We start from the raw sequence: 15,545 nt of genomic DNA on the forward strand, positions 1-15,545 counted from the left end.
GTCACCTCAATTTAATCAAAATATGAGTAGGGGTGGTAAATAAAAAAAGGCTAAAATGCATTTTTGGTTTCTCAAGTTTCACAAACTTGCGATTTTGATCCCCAAATTTAAAAATAGCACTTTTGATCCCTTAAATTTTACCTCCTTTGCAAACTTGAGGATCAAAATTGCACATTTTATAGATGGGTCAAAATCACAAAATTGTGAAACATGTGTCAAAAATGCAATTAAGACTAAATTAAAAAACTAACTCCTAAATAAAAGGTACTAACATAGTAACATATATAGGGTCTGTTTGGGAAACCAAAAAAAGAGCTTTTAGCTTTTAGCTTATAGCTTATAAGCTCGTTTGACAAAAAAAGCTCTGTTTGGTAACACTTTTTCACCATGAGCTTATAACTTATTTCACGAGCTTATAAGCTATTTTTCAGAAGCTATTCCAAGTAGCGTTTGAGCTTATAGCTTATAGCTTCTCACTTTTTCTTCCAATTTTACCCTTATTATTTCATTTAAATTGTATTTTTATCCATTATAATTTTTATAATAAGCTACGTAATAAAGACTACTATCCATTTATTCCAATTTTTGTATATATATCAGCTGGCCTTTTTTTTTTTTTTTTGAAAAAATATATACCTTAGTTTTTTTTTTTTTTACGGAACAAAATACTATTATTCTATTAGTGTTACTTTTTATTTTATTTTTTTGAGGTAAGTGTTATTTTCTTTATTCTCTGTTATTAATATTACTCTATTAGTGCTACTTTTTTATTTTTATTTTTGAGGTAAATGTTATTTTCTTTATAAAGTAGAAACACTTAAATGATAATAAATATAAGATAAAGTTTTAGTGAATAAAATTTAATTTAATTTATAATACATAGGATATATTAAATTAATAAATTTAAAGTATTTTTTTAAAGAAAAATTAGTTTACAAAATTACAAATACTTAAATTAATGATATAATTTTTATTATGAATTAAGAATACCCTTTATGTCATTTTACATTTATCAGCTAGTTGAACCGCTATTTTTACCAAACACTTCAGTTAGCTTATAAGCTAAAAGCTATCAGTTAACTTATCAGCTATCCGCTATTTTTACCAAACAGAGCCATAATCAACAAAGAGAAAGTTGGAAACAAGCTGAAAATATCCCACAAGACTACACAACACACTAAACTTTTTTTTGAAGGATTACACAAAATACTGAACTTAAAAAGTTCATATTGATTAAACTAGCTACATAATGAAGTAGTCAAATTACTACCAAAAACTAGCAAGAAAGTAAGGCACAACAACAGGATAATTCCAATAGCATTAAGGTGTTTCAGGCTTGGGGGTGCCACCATTGTGATGCAAAGGATCTGGCCCTGAAGGAATCTTCCTCAACTGATCCCAACTCACTGATTTTTCATCATACATATAACCATTGTTTTTCAAAACCTGCACAAAAACACAGATCAAAATAATTTTATTTTTGATTTAAAAAAAAAAAAAACAGAATATTTTGCCCTAGAAAAAATAAAGTTTGTATTGAACAAAATTATGTGTGCTTTTAGGAAACAAACCTTCCTGTTTATAACCTCCTTGGTACCAGAAGGCTCTGCCATCATAAACAAAAACAACAGAATCAATACAATGACAAAGGCGAAAATTGTCTTTGATGCCATCAATATTAATGTATACAAAGAAGGTTTAAAAGTTCTGAAAGTGTTACAATGGTAAAGAGAAAGTCACATTTTATAGAGAAGAGGTTTAAGGATTTGAATGATGGCTAGTAGTACAGCCATTTTTTATAAAGAAAATATTTAAGTTTTTTTTTTATTATAATATGACAGAATGTAGCAGAGTTAATTATGGCAAAATATTCGAGTATCTGATATCGCCGTCTAATGTAGTTGTCGAGCCACCTGAATTAGGTTTGCAGTATCTGATGATAGATGATGTCACAAACAAAATAATTAACCTAGAAAAATTACAAAAATGTATATGTGGTCTTCCCAAATCTAATTCTCTGCAACAATTATTTGTTTGTTGAGAGTCAAGATTCTGCATTGATATAAAAGTACTATATAAGTAAATAAGTAATAAATACTTTCTCTGTCTCTAATTATAAGTAGGGAAACGCTAAAGAATACCCTTAAGACATTAGTTAAAAAGATAAATAAAAATGTTATATTAGAAAATGGTAAATAGTGATGAGCTTAATTTTTTTGAAAGTCATAATATTGTTGGATCGAATGCAAACCTATTACTTTTGATTTCTTTAACAAATGTCATAAGTGTATTTGTTAGCATAACTTGTATAAGTTTTCTTTGAAAAATATATATTGTCTATAAATATAAGTCCTTATATAAATTAGTAGATACATTTATTATTTTTATTCTTAAACATACCTTTAATTAATTCTATTAACTTATTTAAGAATATAAAAAAGTCAAATTAAATACACATACAACAAATAATGATTTAGCTAATAATATTTACGCATAAAATAAACATATTAACTACGCTACCAACTTTTCTTAACATAAGAGACAAAGGGAATACATAAATTTGTCCCGTACATACAACTTTGAGCAAGGCCAGAGAAATATCTTTTAGAGGTCTTAAACAAGTTTTCCGATGAAGTCTTTTAAAATATAAACTTAACTCAAGGTTTATAAAAAAAAATAAAAAAATAAAAAATTGCCGAGTCAAAGATTTAACCCTGAGTCAAGGAGGATACGAGGACCTTATCATAGCAAATAGAACATTCTCGAATGTTTTTAAATTGGTAGACAAGTCGGCACTACAACGTTAGGAGAAGGTTAGATTTCCATCTATTTCTTTATGTGTTGAGTTCCTTTATGGTCAGGCAATGAAGCTATGCATTGGAGATGGGCATATTATGTCAGCCGTTGGAGTGCAATAGGGAGAACCGTTGGGGCCTCTATTGAAGTAGATATAATTGTCACAAGAAATGGAGGGTTTGAATTGTAACCCTTTTTAAAATTAAATCATGTACTTAAAAAAACTTCTCAAGTTGAAACTCGGAAGGACAAAGGTAAAACAAACTTCATAATGTTCTGAAGTGTTACTATAAAACAAAATATTAAATATGTATAGTTGTGTGTGTGATATGTATACTGTAAATAAAGAGTATATGGATAGAAGATTAGGACACACATGACTTATAGTGGTTCACCCAATATGGGCTAGTCCACTCCTTATAACTGTGAGAATTTTCCACTATAATGCTTGAAACAACCTTCTCAACTCCTGCACCGTACAACTTTGTTCCTTTGGAACAATTACAACCTGTATTTTCTAAGCTTCGACAAAGTCACGATCTCTTTTGCTAAGTCACACAAGACTTTACAACTTTCTACTTAACCTACACATACCCTTAAAGCTAGATGAGATTTTTCTCTTACAAATGAATTGTAAGTTTGAATGAATCAGACAAGAAGAAAAGGAAGGAGAAGATTATCTTTGAAAAGATAAAGAGATAACTGTTACACACTCTTTGAGATTTTAGGAGTCTTTAGAGTTGATATTTGTAATCAGTTTTGCTAAGAAGCTTTAAACACTTTTATTAAGTTGTTTAAGTATGCTTGTAAGTCATGTATCTACAAAGTGAGCCTTCAGTCCCTTTTATAAAGTTTCTTGACCTCTTGTAGTTGTTAGGACGTGTGCAATAGTCTTGTGTCACATGTCCTAGTACTTAACAACTTTTGCTTGAAAGTCTTGATCAACATTTTGAACTTCAGAATGTTTATGGGTTCATTAGAATACTTCAGAATGTTCAAATGTTCATCAATTATGAACTTCAAAATGTTCCTAGGTTCATATGTATGAATGTTAGATGAATTTCTGGGTTCATATGTATTAATATCAGATGAATTTTTGGGCTTGTTCATGAATCTTATTCTTCGTATAAAGATGAATTAAAGCCTAAGTTTGGACAAGTATTTGATACTTTAGAAGAAGATGAACTATTTCACGAAAATTATGCACATACTGTTGGATTTAGTGTACGTTCTTCAACATTAACAAAAGATAAAAATGGTGTGGAGCGTTGAAAATATTTTGTATGCTTGAAATAAGGTTGTGAGAGTTAACTTAAAATCAGAAATCTGGAGAATCGTGCCACGATGGAGAAGCATCGCACCACGATTGTTGAAGCAAGATTCTGAGGAAGCTACTGGAAAAATTGTGCCACGATGAAGCCGCATCGTGCCATGATGGTCGCGCTGAAGATAAAAATAAAACGTATTTTTCAGTTAGATTTGTTTCAGTTTTTTAAGGGTTTACTTTCCACTATAAATATAAGCCTTGTATCAGATGATAAAGTGTGTAGAAAAATAGGGTTTAGAAACCAACATACAAACTAGGGTTTATAGAGAATTTCTCTTGGCAACAACACTAGGGTTGGGATTGTTTTGATTCACCTTGAACAAAGCACTATTAGGATTGAGTCTCTTGGTCACGGGAAGAGGCTGGGACTTGGGTAGAATTAGGTTTGAAGACTGGTTCTTGTTACTCAATATCTCTTTGTAAAGAAACTCATATCATTATAGTGGATCGGAGAGCTGCTCTCTCCCCCAGACTAGGTCATCATTAGACCGAACTGGGTAAACAAATTCTTGTGTTCTTTCTCTCTCTTCCTTTTATCTCTTGCTGTTTATTTTTGTTTGAATTATTTGCTACCCGCTTGATTTGATTACTTGGTATTAATTTGCTCCACGCATCAAGTTTTTATTGGTGTGGTTTTCTCAACGAATTCACAACAAAGGTTATTTACCAACCAAGACAAAAGAAGTGGATCAAAGGGAATCAACCGTCAAGACTAGAATAAGGACTCTTACAAGAGAATGATGCAATGCAAAAGTTGTTTTCAAACTGATAGAAGAAGGTAAATTCGAGCTTATTCGATTACATGAAATACATACACATCCACTTGCTTGGCCTATGAAGAAACAATTTCGAAGATCATATAGAAAAGTTTCAAGGCAAAATTAGACTAGATGCCTAACAAAATATTTAAAATAAAACCTACGAAGAAACATTCAATTATATTGATTATCCACCATCATATCAACACCAACACGCCCATCTTCATCAATCTAGATGAAGAATACAACTACAATTAAGGCTTAAAAAGCATATATAATAGAAAGAAATATTATTTCAGCCCAAAAAAGGAATAATTCAAATCATCTATTATGTAAAGGTAAATATACATCACTTACAAAAGCCTCCATTCACAAAACTTACAAAATTCAAAATGATAAACAAATACAACTGCAGGTACATTGGAATTCAATGGAATACAATCTGAAAGAAAACACAAGATGAACACACACATACACAAATAATAACCAGGAAAAATGAGTTGAATAATCATATGCACACAATATCAAATTAAGATTTTTTAACATTAGGTTCAAGTCCTAATCCCTTTCTTGTTTTCCCAACAAACAAATCTCCTGATTTGATCATACCAGGAAGCCTTCCAACAATTGTCATGAAAGGAAATTGTGCAACACCATGTTTTCTTCCAAGTGAAACAATAGATATGGCTGGTTGTGCCTTGTAAGTACCTAATTTACGTTCTTTCGCTCCTCCTTCTATCAATAGCTTCAGATTCTTGGCAACTAATTGAGCATGACCTTGTGCATACACTCCTTGTTTTATTTCCTGTAACATATATTTCAATTTTCAAATCAAACAATGTTGCATTAACTATGATGGTTTGTGTGAAAATAGCAAACTAATAAATACTGAAAGATATCGATCATGTTATGTTCCGACTATATAAACCAGGTCTAATGCAACAACTTGATTACAAAAAACTACTTGGCTATGTGAAGTCCTAAGTTTGAGCAGCGAGAGTAACTGTTATTTTCCGGTATCTGGGATTGACAATAGCTGACTGGTCAATCTCAGATAGCGGAAAATATCAGTTTTTCAAATTCTCCTATGATACGATGCTATGACACTGCTAAAGGCACTATCTGGCAACCGTTTGTGCTAAATAGCGTATCGCGGATCAATAGAGAATTGTTCAAATTCCGCTACTATAGCCACTATTTGACAAGACTTGTTTGATGGAAAGGAAAAAAATATCTCAAAGATAAAAAAAATAAAACAAATTGACTTAGATTTGGTAAGCACTTACTTGAATATCTGTAATGTCTCCAATAGCGAAAACGTTGTTCCTTCCCTTCACTCTCAAGTATTCATCAACTTGGATCCTTCCATGACCATCCAAATCATCTTTCAATAAAGTTTCACCTAGCCATGCTGTGGATAGTGGTTTCCCTATACATAGAAAATGTGTATCTGCTTCTATACTCTCTCCAACTGAAGTTTGATATGTCCTATTTTCATTTGTGAAGGAATCTAAGTCAACTGATTGTTCGAGTTTTACATCAACTTTCCTTGATTTAAGCCATTTTAATGTCTTTCTTGAAGCTTTTGGTCCAATATATTCTAGCAATCTTGATCCTTTATGCACTATTGTAACTTTTTTGTCAGGAAAATCAACAGCAATCTCTGCTGCTAGCTCAACACCAGTTGGACCTCCACCAACAATCAGAACCGAACGTGCAGATTTTATCTTCGTATTTTCTGTCATTGCAAGAAAAGAGTTCACATCACTCATATGAAATTGATATATCGAAAATCTTTGACTTGACACAAATAGGGAATAACAATTTGTATTCAGATAGTCTGCAATCCACAATCTCACCATCGCACAGTAAGCACATCAGTGGTCGTTGGATCGAGATTGCACGATTCAGATTTCAAGTTCAGTATTTTAGATTTAAATAAAAATTCAACACTTGCATTGAAAACTGAACCGTTCATCACAATCAAACAACCACCAATGTGCTGACTGCGTCAATGAGTGGAATTGTTAATTGCATGGAATCCGAATTCTATCAATTAGTTGTATGGTGGAACTTCGATCTTGATATGTAAATATCTCTTCGACCGCAAAGTAACTGCTATTGATGAAGCATCAACAATATTTAACTGTGACTTCCTACTATATCAAGTATCATTGCTTACCTCCTTTGTATTGGTCAAGTCTTTCAGTCCTTGTTTTAGGGATAGATTCTGTGTGACCAGTTGCGATAACAAGATAATCATAGGCAAATTCACGGCCATCAGCCGTGAAGACTTCAGATTCAGTTATGTTGATGGCACTTGATATAACAAGGTCACCTTTTGTGAAATATTCTCTATGGTTGATTACTGTCCTTTCTGCAAAGGATGGCTCCACCATTGCCCTCAAACTTGCCCATGGAATCTCAAAATACTCCTTCCTGTGTTCAACAACTCTTATTAGTCACTATAACCACTTTACACTACAAGTTTCGGGTACGGTTTTAAATAAAAGTCTACGACTGCGATCAAACATAAATGTCTCCGGTATTGAAGACTTTTAAAATTACCATTAACTTTTTTCTTTTGACCCTCAAATTCCTAGAGAAAAACCCTATGATCCATAGTTCGGTCAGAAGATAAGTAAAACTTCAAGTAAAGATCGGCTCGATTGTTTTGGTCAGGGTTTGGACTCGAAAACTTCCAATCGATTTAATTGAAATTACCATTCAAATTAAATTTGACACACTATAAGAAAACAATGATACACAATTGAATTAAACAAAAAAAAGAGAGCATGGATTGAATTGAACTACAAAAAAACATAGAGAAAGCTCACAGATCAATAAGAGTGACATTAGCATGATGTTGTATAGTTTTAGCAAGGACAGCACCAGCAACACCACCTCCTATAATCACAACTTTCTTTTCCACCATTTTTATTTTATCTTTGTAATTAAGCTTCTTCCTTTGATCAAAGTTGAAATATTAAGTTTGTAATGATTGTTCTATTGTCACAATAAGATAAGGAAACAATATAAATAGATGTTGTTACGTCATTGCATGTATCATCAAAAGAAAACTTAGTAGTTGAATTTAGACATAAACATGACCAAAGCCAAATGGCAACTATAGTCAACTTTACAACCTGAATGAGGTGGTGTAATGCAACTTCTCATTTTCAACTTTTTAAGGAATCTTTTAGTATTACTTTTTTTTTGGTATAAGGAATCATAATATTTTATTTTTGTTTTTTATAGGCTTACTATACCGGTTTGTTTGGTTCTGCTTTGACCAAAATTGATTATAGTTAAATATACATTGAATATAAAGTTGTTTCTATTTAGAAAAATACATGTAAAAGTAAGTACATAATAAATATGAAAGTAAAATTGGGTCAAAGTTCGAACTCCAGATTTCTTACTTCATATTTAAAAATATGTGAGCCAACTACTATATTACTTGAGGAAAAAAAATCTTATTTAAGATATTTATCTTAATGGAGACACGTCTTTAATTGAAAAATTCAAATTTAAATTCTATATTTTTTAGAGATTAACATCTTCTGCTAAATTCATTGTTGTCCTGTGAATCATCAATAGTATTTTTATATAAAAAAAAAGACTCAAACATAATAATATTCATGAATCTTCATGATGATGTATACTTTTGTAAAATAAAAGTATAATGGCCAGCTTGCATAAGCTCAATCTTGTATGTCAAGACTATATTGTTCAAATAAGGCAGGGGAAAAAATAATAATATAATTGAAATTTTCTATTGGTTTCTTTATTATATAATTAATTCCTCTATCATAAGCTGAAAGTTGGCGTCATGAAATAAGATTCTTCTAGTTGTGATTGCATGCTGGCGTCAAGTCTCTAGTATCTTCTTAGTATTACAGTTTTTTTTTTCTTTTTTTTGTTTTAATTTCATTGTCACTTTAATCTTAAGAAATAGAACTTTTCCTACTTGTAATAATCATCAAATACCTAACTATAAACTATGTGCTTGATTTATTCCAAATTTGTTTGATTTAGGATAAGATATTTTCCTGTGTTCAAAAAAGGATAAGATCCTTATCCGTTACTTATCAGATTTTGACTAATTTTGTTGGAAAATTACCTTTATCTTCAATCTAGATTTTTTTTAGGGGATTGAATCTAGATGTGGGGCTTGGAAATTCTTATTGCTTGTGTGTTTTATGGCTTGGGATTTTTCATTGGGAAAAGACTGTTCCAAGGGATTGAATAGTACTCCATAGAAAAGGCATGAAAAGAAAGAAGCAAATGATATTGAGAGAGTTGAGAGAGGTAAAGATGAAATGAATAGTGTTTGGACACACGAGATTATTTCTAATGATAAAAAAGAAATTGATAAAGAAAAACATTGTTCATTTCGTCATGTGATCATAGAAGAATGCCTTGATAGTGAAAATGAGATAAATTTAAGGACCAAAATTCATGGTGTTTCATGGAACACCTAAATTGGTGGTCCATGATAGAAACCACCCTTTCATGATACTATTTCTTGAAGCATACAAATAATTTTGACAGGCATAAGGAACACGCATTGTCGCCAACCTAGAAAAAATCATATAACTCGAACTAAAATAACTACTTCCTTACATTTACAAATATTTTTGACAAAATTGGAATGGTAAATGAACAAAATTTGTCAGGAGTCAGGACTAAGGGATAGTTCAACTTCAGTACTTCCATAAATAAAATCTGCTCCCCTAAGACAAGAACCATGAATCTTGGCTGCTATAACATCAAGATCATTTAATAAGGTCTGAATTTCCTAGCAGCTCTCAACTGCTGCAGACGTTTTTTATCCTCCTCAAATTTGCTCTGCAATTCCATTAGCTCTGCAAGCAAAACATTAATGGTGGTTTATCTCAGTTTGATCATCGAAAAAACAACTTTGAATGTTACCATGTACTCCCTCCGTTTTTAAATATAAGCAAAATTGACTTTTTAGGTTCATTCATTTAATGATGTATGTGATCCATATTATGAACCACATACATCATTAAATGAATGAACCTAAAAAGTGAATTTTGCTTAGATTTAGAAACGGAGGGAGTACTAGTTTAAGAGAGCACATAAAAGTATGAATGAACCTCGCATAAAATCATATAATTTTTAAGGTGATCCACCGAACAAGACAGCGATCATTTCATGAACATCCATAAACATTACTGCTAGTTTTTTTGTGCATAGAATCTTAATTTAATGGCAGAAGCGTTTTGAATCATAGAAACAAAGATATATTAGGGAAGCGAGATATATCACAAATAGGGCTAATGAACCTTTTATACTATTAGGTCTACCACTTGTAGTATATGACTAAAACAACACTAATAACCCTACTATTTTCATAAACTAAAAGAAACACAAATAACATCAGCTATAAGATCTGCTCCATGTTGGTGCAAATTTAGATGGAACGCCCCCCCCCCCCCCCCCCAATTAACATCTTTATGATTTTCCTTTATTTAAACCAGTTGGTTTAAATTTAACCATTCACTATATGTAGGATATAAAATATGGCAGAATATTATGAAAAACAAGTCATACCATTTCTCTGAGCTTCTCTTTTTTGAAAGCGGTAGAAATCTTGACCAACTTCTTTATTTTTCTTTTTGGCCAATTTATTCTCTAGAGCAGCTTGAGCAACCGAGCCCACAGCAATCCCACTTTCAGAGTCAGTAGTTTTCTTCCTACCCTTGTGGTGTTGAACCACCGTCCATCCCCCTTCTGCAGCAAGGGCTTCTTTTGCTTTTCTTTCCTGCATTGACCAAAAAATAATTGCATGGAAACCAAAATAAGTAACAAATACGAGATCATTCATAGCTGTAAATTGAATATTGAACATTACACACTTGAGTATGGCAAAGTGAGTTAGTTTGGGGTGTGAGATGAGAGATTATAATGGGCGTTGCCGTGGAAGAGTACTAGGCCTTTCGTCCTGCTAGGATGCTGAAGAAAATTAATTTTGAAAGGACAAACCCAACTTAAGGAAGAGAAAGGTGTTAGAACTTTGAGGGAATATGAGAAGTGAAGCTTGAAGGAGGAATAGGTCTCTATTGGGTGGTTAAGCTTTATGTTTGTTCCGTGTCTCATTAGGTAACCATTTTGGATATGTCATTTCAGTTGTCATGGTCAAGGTTCTCGTGGGAAGTAATTTACATTTGCATTCCAAGTTACTTATGAATTCACTCTTCCACTTGCTGAAACATGTGCCATAGTTGCTGTAGCAATGACCAAAAGAAAAATACAGACAAATATATAGATTTCTTTAGAGACAATAATGGCAAAATAGATGTCACTTCTAAAACTATTCAGCTATCTATCGTTTTGACTCGTGAGCATTGAAGGTCTGTGGAACCCACCAGAGGCCATTATTGGCTCTCATCTGTATCTTGGTAATCATGTATCAAGATTGGAACCATATCTATCGTTGTGGAATGTTTTCAGCAAATAGAAGAACGTTTCGGGGGACTATTGATTGGTATCCATCAGAACTATTGGTCAGGACTCGGGATTTCTTAGCTAGATTAGTTGAGCTCAGAAAGTTAGAAGAAACAAGGCATGTTGGGTAAGGAGGCTGCAGACCCTCAATGATTCTGCATTACTGTTCTGTAATCAAGGGATAGATTCCTTATTCTTACTCATAAAAACCGTATTTCTATCAATTACTCTCTTTCTTGATGAGTTATATTCTAGTCATGACAAGTATACATGATATGTCTAGAGAAATACACTTTCTATGCTGCCTAGGCCAAAGAAATCAACCTCAACTCAAAAAGCACATAAGGAAAAACAATATTCAAATGATATGCACGCTGGATACTGTGTCTATGGCTTTACAGCTGTGAGATATAATATATATATATATATATATATATATATATATATATATATATATATATATATATATATATATATATCAATTCATCAAGATACTCTATGAATACAAATTGAACTATCCTCCACATCCTAACACCTTATTTAGCACCAACTACCATACCCCATAAACAGAAAAGCTCTGTCAAAAGCAGACAGCATCAAGTGCTAAGCACACAAGACAAAGCAGCAATAAACCTTATACAACTATAACTTGTATTCATATGTTAAAGCCCAGATGAATGAAAATGACTTTTACAAGTTATTTTCCAAGGCCATAGAACAAGTCAGTCTACAAAAAATAACTCTAAATAAAATATTTTCAACATCAATTTAATTTCGCTGTATAATAAAATTCATGGCATGATTATTATCCCCACTGATAAGAGGGTTATCTGACTATAATTAGGAAGAAATCTGCATAAAGTAGCAAAATTTTGAGACAATATCTGACAAGAACATCCAGCTTCTGTTTTGCTTTAAGAAAGTTGTTCAAAATGTTTACCTCTTCCAATTTTTCTTCGTAAGTAGTTAAAAAGTCTTCAATTTGATTTTGCAACACCTCCAACCCTGGTCTATTTTGATGGTATTCCATGATCCACTCTGTAGTTTGAGTATTCCCAAGTCAAAAACTATATAATTATGATAATAAATAGACAATAGCATACAAATTTGCAGAAACTATACCATGTATAACAATAAATATTAAATATACAATAGCATACAAGTATGCACAAAGTACATGGGTGCACCACAATCCAATAGTCAACAGGTGGAAAGAATAATGGTAAACAACATGCTCACTCTTAGGTGGTAGGGTGGAATGTTGGCAAAGGATGAAAGACATATGCACATGATAGTTAACATAAAGAATGTTAAAATGTTTATCCATTACTTTATGTATATGTATGGCAACTACTATTGTAATTTGTTCCATCGTTCATGTAAAAATAACCTCACAATATGTAACTATGCTGACATTACAAAAATATATGTTCATATCATTAAATTTGTGCACGTTAATTGTAATTTTAAGCAAATATAAAGTAATTCTGCGAAGAAAAAGAGGAATTCATACTTTTAATTCCATGTGAGCAGTCATCATCTCCAGAGGAAATAATATGAATGTCATCCTGATGATTTTGTTCTCTCTTTTCTGGTGATTTTATAACTTCCTTTCTTCTTTTCTTCTTGGCTTGCTTTGACTTACCTACAAAACAAAGAAAAACTCTATGAGGAAAATGATGTTTCACAATACGACAATGGAATCAACCAGAAAGTGCAGTTTATTACAGGGTTTGATAGCTGCTTCAACATTAGAATCTCTATGCTTCTTGGAGTCTTTGACTTCCTCTTCTTTAGAATCACTATGTTCCACTACTCCATCTGAAATCATTGAGGAAAAAAGGTAAGATCAACAAAGAGTAGTTCAAAATATTTTGTTCACAGAATAGAAGTCACGCCATAACCATCAACTCACCATTTTTCTCTTCGAAATCAACTTCATCTTCTGGTGTTTGTCTTCCAACTAGATTTTTGTCCTTGTTCTTCCTTTTTCGACTAGTAGTAGCTTTCACCTTTCTTCCCTTTATAATCTCCATTTCAGGATCCACTGAAACAACCGATTTATTTCAGAGAAAGTTCAACAAAGTGCGACCAGTACAAAAACATAACACATTTATACACTTATAGACAGTAAAATATCTTGTTCACAATCACAGTAGAGAATCCACGCCACTGTCATCAACTCACCATTTTGCTCTTCTAAATCAACTTCAACCGTTTCTGGTTTTTCTCTTCCAACTAGATTTTTGTCCTTGTTTTTCCTTTTTCGGCCAGTTGAAACTTTCACCTTTTTTCCCTCTGTAACCTGCATTCCATGATCCACTGAAACAACCAATTTATTTTAGGATAATTCAAACATAGTGCAAGCAGTACAGAAACATAACACATTTATATACTTATAGTTAGTAAAATATCTTGTTCACAATATACAAGCCGAAAAATACTAAATGTCACGAAACATTGTTACCACAGAACTCACAAAAGTCGGATGCCTTAATGCAATTGGTTTGGCGTTTCAACTCACGCATCGTGTGAATGGTTATGCGGGCCGACTACTTGGCAGTTTCCGACTTCGTGATATTGTGAATAATAATTTCATGACAAATAGCAAAAACTGATAGAAGGCACACCACAATCATTAACTCACCATTTTTCTCTTCTACAACTACGTCAACAACTTCTGGTTTTTCTCTTCCAACTAGATTTTTGTCCTTGTTCTTCCTTTCTCGGATAGTAATAACTTTCGCCTTTTTCCCCTTTATAAGCTGCATTCCATTATCCACTGATACAACAAATTTATTTCAATGAAAATTCAACAAAGTGTGAGCCATACAAAAGCATAACATATTTATATACCATCATTGTTCACTGTAACATGTGTCTCAACATCAGCATTTTGTTCCATGTTACTCTTTTTCTTCTTTTCCCCAATTCGTATAACTTTTTTTCCCTTACTTACTTTCGCCATGACAAAAATTCAACCTGTGAATCAACATAAACACAATACACACATATAAATAAGCTTTGTTTGGATAAAAAGTTTAGTTAAGCGCTTACAGCACGAACATTTATCATATAAGTACTTATGCATAAGGTATTTCTAGAGATGTCGAATCAATTTAGACAAGTTTGATTTCTCTCAAGTAAAATTGATTTTACCTCCAGAATTGATTCTAACTTGAAGCTATAATTTGAACCTTTTGATTCTATAATTGATTTTAACATTCAAAGTTATTGTTAAATTCACTTTTACTCGAACTTATCCAAATATAAACCACTTTAAATTCAACTCACGGTTATTAAGAATCAATTTTTGTCACTGCAGAACCAAACACACACTCAAACTATCCACGAATAAGCTCAAATAAGCCAGCTTAAACGGCCAAAGCTATGTAATACACGCAAATTATTGTTTTTAATCCATAAATTATGAACCAACTACACAGAATGAAATAAATTCATGTTACAAAGCATCACATTATAATGAAAATTAATTAAAACAAACAAAGAGTAAAGAAATACAGAAAGCAAAATAAAAAAAATATAAAAAAAACTTAAAAATTAAAAAGAAAAAGAAAAAAAATACCCTCAGAGTGTAGTTGAATGGTGTCAATCGCGGAATCTCGAAGGGAGGTGCTATTAGCGATCAGATTGCGAGTTTGAGTGGAACTGCAACTTGTTTTTGAGACAAGGGAAAAAGAGATGGTGGCTTTGGTTTGTTTGGATTATATACAATCCAGTTTTCCCTTGTTTTGTAAAAGGCTTAAATATTTAAATCGTCCATGTAATTTGCCGTGTTTTTGGTTTTCGTCCCTGTATCTTTTTTTATTCTAAAACAACCTCCGTAAGTTAATAACTTTTTGATTTTCGTCCCTCCCGTCAACTTCCGTTACAAAAACGCACATGTGGCAAACGGAGGATGACGTGGTAGTGCCTGACGTGGCAGACGATGCTGACGTGGCAAACTCATTCATAAAAAAAAAATACAGGGACGAAAACCAAAAACACGCCAAATTACAGGGACGATTTACATATTTAAGCCTTTGTAAAATTTGTTTTTCACGCTTATTCCGATAATAGTACAATCCGAACACAATAAATAATTCATATTTTATCCGCGCGTGTGAGCTTAACTCGTTTGGTAAGAGATAATGAATATTATTGTGTTTTTTTTTAAGAAACGTATATTA

At 32.2% G+C, this 15,545-nt stretch overlaps 2 protein-coding genes across 2 annotated transcripts; both read right to left on the reverse strand.

Moving 5' to 3' along the window:
• Positions 1-5,174: 5,174 nt before the first annotated feature.
• Positions 5,175-7,905, reverse strand: LOC25492213 (apoptosis-inducing factor homolog A). The gene is made up of 4 exons (XM_013600294.3): positions 7,719-7,905; positions 7,064-7,320; positions 6,168-6,619; positions 5,175-5,686 (listed from the first exon to the last, which is right to left on the reverse strand). Exons 1-4 carry the CDS (start codon positions 7,814-7,816, stop codon positions 5,411-5,413), a joined length of 1,083 nt encoding a protein of 360 aa, XP_013455748.1. The 5' UTR covers positions 7,817-7,905; the 3' UTR covers positions 5,175-5,410.
• A 1,347-nt stretch (positions 7,906-9,252) lies between these two features.
• Positions 9,253-15,106, reverse strand: LOC25492214 (DEAD-box ATP-dependent RNA helicase 42). The gene is made up of 10 exons (XM_013600295.3): positions 14,942-15,106; positions 14,212-14,337; positions 14,003-14,137; positions 13,543-13,677; positions 13,271-13,402; positions 13,084-13,176; positions 12,869-13,000; positions 12,296-12,393; positions 10,462-10,672; positions 9,253-9,749 (listed from the first exon to the last, which is right to left on the reverse strand). The coding sequence occupies exons 2-10, from the start codon at positions 14,321-14,323 to the stop codon at positions 9,664-9,666; spliced, it is 1,134 nt and encodes a 377-aa protein (XP_013455749.1). The 5' UTR covers positions 14,324-14,337; positions 14,942-15,106; the 3' UTR covers positions 9,253-9,663.
• Between the last annotated feature and the right edge of the window lie 439 nt (positions 15,107-15,545).

This window comes from Medicago truncatula, chromosome 4 (genome assembly GCF_003473485.1).
Source record: "Medicago truncatula cultivar Jemalong A17 chromosome 4, MtrunA17r5.0-ANR, whole genome shotgun sequence".
NCBI lineage: Eukaryota > Viridiplantae > Streptophyta > Magnoliopsida > Fabales > Fabaceae > Medicago > Medicago truncatula.